The following is a 3,684-nucleotide window of genomic DNA, read 5'->3' on the forward strand; positions in this document are numbered from 1 at the left end:
TTTCTAGAAAGTTATGTGAGAGGACGTTGTCGGTAAAAAAATAAACATTTCTAGGAGATTATGAAACATAGACACGAATGCTTGTATTAGGGTAGGCTGTCTACATCACACCCCTTGGTGTGCGCCCCTTCCCCAGACCCTACGTGAACGCGGGATGCCTTGTGCACCGTGCTACCCCGAGGGGAAGAAAGAGAGTGTAAGGGAGTTTATGAAACATATGACTGAAAGAGTGGTCTCTTCTGTATGAACTGCACATTTGGATAGACCAGTTTGAGACCTGATAACCTCTTTCCTCAGACGAGTTAAAAACAGTAGTTTCTCATAGTGGATTTCCTTTTCAAGTTGTTTTTGCTTCTTATAGTAGGTCCTTAAATAATGAAGCACTATCAGCAGCAGTCTCCACTTCAGTTTGTCTCATTGTTTGTGCTAATGTGTGCAAAATAGGACTAATAATTGGGCCTCCCATTTGCTGAGCTCAACTTACTGAGGCCACTCGCTGCATAAGCTGTTCTCTTTTATCCATGAAGAAAAACGAAAATGTTTATAGTGGTGCTTTCATTTTCTTTCCTCCCTTCCCCCACTCAATTATTTCTTGTTACCCTTCCTGTTAAGAGTTCTGGAGGATTTTGATATCAGGTGATTGTTTTATGACTGATCTTAGTGGGGGTTCTCAAACTGAAGTAAAGAAATCATGGAAATCTTGATTTTGTTTATCATGGGCAAGCTACTGGTGATTTCATGTTTCAAATAATCTTATCCAAACATAGAAGGGGAGCCTTCGCGTAACTGGTAAAGTTGCTGCCATGTGACTAGGAGGTCACGGGTTCAAGTCGTGGAAATAGCCTATTGCAGAAATGCAGGATAAGGCTGCGTACAATAGACCTTTATGGTCTAGATGTACCGGGCTGTCCTTTTTTTTATCCAAACACAGCTTGTAGTATTATGCATGAAAACATTAATGGTTTAACTAAGAGTAACATAGTCCTAAGATGTTATTGGAAATTCAGATATATATGAAATGATGCTCATTTGCTGAAATAAAGACTCATTGCCATTCATGTAAAATAAACAACATGAAGAAAATGACACAGAGAAAACAGCTCTCTCTCTCTCTTTTCAGTGAAGCAGATTTGTGCAGGGAGTGATGGATAGGTTTGATGATTCAGCTTTGAGATGAGCAGTGTTGCATGGAACATCGTCGAGGTCGAATAAATCAGGGAAATGACTGTTAATTTGGAGATGTGTAAGCATCTGACGAAGTTCGGAAGCCTCTTGTTTTAACTCTGCATTTTCTTGAAGGACTCTTTCATGACAATCCGAGACTTGATTCAACTTATCGATCAAATTACGATTCTCCGTCCTAAGACAAAGAACTTGTGACCATAGTTCATCAAGGTGTCTTTGTTTCCTCATCCTTGATCTTCTAGCTGATTCCCTATTAGATATCATCCTCCTTTTCTTTCTCTCGTCGATGATCCTAAGTTGCTGCTCGTCTGCTTCATCAGACGTAGAGTTACCGCTGATGCAAGATGGTGGAAGATTATTGAAATCATGAACAGAAAAAGTGGTTGGATAATTTGGTAGATTGGTTAAGTATCTGCTGAACTGTAGTGATGGTAAATTGTTGTGCATGAAGTTGAAATCAAGAGGAAAAGGTGAAGTATTTTCAGAAGCAAAGTAGTGAAGTGCTGCAGCTTCTGATGGAATCATAGTTAATTGTATATGAAAGGTAATAAGTAAGTGATAGTAATATAGTTTGAAGAGGCTTCAGTTTGAAGATAAAGCTGAGAATGTAGGAGAGCATTGGTTATGTAATGAAGGGTTTTTATAGGAGGAGAAGGCTTGAAAAGTGGGGCCAAGATTCAGCAACAACAGAGTTGAAACTATAGCAGAGGAGCTTACATAATCAGAAATCAGAACATCAATTTTGGAAGCAACATCAAAGTAAAGGCATCATGTATGCATGCTAGGTGAGTGGCATGTGTTATTTAATGTGTTTGTAATTTCTTTATATATATATATATATATATATATATATATGATAGGTTTCATGGTGCATCTCTATATGTATGCGCATGCATGTATGACCTTGCTCCGTGTTATCAAAGGCGCGCTAAAGTGCGCTTAAGCCCTGAGGCGGGGCTCAAAACATGTTCAGCGTTTCGCCTCACTTAGCGGGCGCTTTAGTATTATCATCAAGGCTCTAAGGTATACTTTTTCTTGCAAATGAGCGTAATCAGAGGCGGATCTAGGATTTCTAGTACATGGGTGCACAACTAAAAAAAAAAGAGAAAAAAATGTATAAAGTGACCTTTTCCTTGACAATGAGCGTAATCAGAGGCGGATCTAGGATTTCTAGTACATGGGTGCACAACTAAAAAGAAGAGAAAAAATGTATTAAGTGGGAATTGATCCTTCTTCCTCTTGATAAATAACTCAACCTTCAACCAAGTGCACCATCAACCTTCTTGGAGTATGGATGCCAACAGTTAGTATTAGAAAATATATACATAAAATATTTAATTTTGCAAAGAGACCATGGGTTCACGTGCTCCGCATTTTACCCTATAAATCCGCCCCTGAGCGTAATCCTGAAGTGGCGACACTAAATAATTTATATTTCACTTTATCGTAAATTTTCTTCATATTCTTTGTAAATATAGTATTCATGCTTATAGATATTAGTCTTGGACTACACGTATATATTTGTAGTTTTTCTCCATTTGAGTCTTTCTTCATTAGAGCTCACACTTTATTTACGCTTTACGCTTAAAGCCCAAGTAAACCTTAGGGTTTTTTTGCACTTTTCGACTTTGATAACACTGTCTTGCTCACATTATTGGTGTTAAACATGGATAAAGTAGGAGGATTGCGGTAGGTTGATAACCAAGGCAAAACTACTCAATTTGTGATAATTCTCACAATACTTTAGCCGACCTCGACTTGATTGGAATTGAGGTATAGTTATTGTTGAGGTATAGTTATTGTTTAGTACATATAATGGTTACAAGAAAGACAACTTTATTATGCATATGTATATGGAAGAAGGGGGATGAGAAATAGTAATTGGAAGTCAATTTTAGAAGAGGTTATCCAATTTGAGAACAATATTCTAATGGCCAATCACATACTATGATGGATGACGAAATCTAGGTCAATTGTAAAGTTAGAAATTATTTAAAAGCATGTAATTGATCATTATTTAAATAATGATGAGTCGAAATCCACTTGAATTGAGGTAGAAGGGACCCATATATATGAGGAATTGTAATTGTCCATATTGTTTACTTAACCATCTTTGCTACCTAAATGCTGGCGTCTTACCTTTTATCAACTGGCCATTAGCTGAGTTTTCCACAATATAACAATTGGTTTAACATATTACGAGCCTTTTTAGTATTTTACCTTTGGCTTGTTTTCTCATTCACTCCACCCCACCCCTCAAAATTGTCTAGATGAGTGCATTATATTGATTTTGTGGTAAAGCCATTTTTAATGTTTATTAGCAATAAAACTGTGAAAATGGAATATCAAGAATGAGCTTGTCCCTCTACGTTTCTCTATTTAAATGCGAGGTTTTTATTTGCGGAAGAACTCGAATGACGTGCGCCTAACTCACACATCATGTGCTATGCTTTTACCATTAAACTGGGGCTTACGACCATACTTCTTGGTGTTTTTCTC

The 3,684-nt window shown here is 37.4% G+C and overlaps 1 protein-coding gene across 1 annotated transcript; it reads right to left on the bottom strand.

Moving 5' to 3' along the window:
- Positions 1-1,010: 1,010 nt before the first annotated feature.
- LOC109220551 (basic leucine zipper 43-like) lies at positions 1,011-1,916 on the bottom strand. Its single transcript, XM_019385013.1, has one exon. The coding sequence runs from the start codon at positions 1,708-1,710 to the stop codon at positions 1,117-1,119; it is 594 nt and encodes a 197-aa protein (XP_019240558.1). The 5' UTR covers positions 1,711-1,916; the 3' UTR covers positions 1,011-1,116.
- Positions 1,917-3,684: the final 1,768 nt, after the last annotated feature.

The sequence above is a fragment of the Nicotiana attenuata genome, unplaced genomic scaffold (assembly GCF_001879085.1).
Source record: "Nicotiana attenuata strain UT unplaced genomic scaffold, NIATTr2, whole genome shotgun sequence".
Classification (NCBI taxonomy): Eukaryota; Viridiplantae; Streptophyta; class Magnoliopsida; order Solanales; family Solanaceae; genus Nicotiana; species Nicotiana attenuata.

Bases quoted from the DNA above. Each gene is read 5' to 3' on its own strand.
- LOC109220551 (XM_019385013.1), bottom strand. From the start codon at position 1,710: ATGATTCCATCAGAAGCTGCAGCACTTCACTACTTTGCTTCTGAAAAT.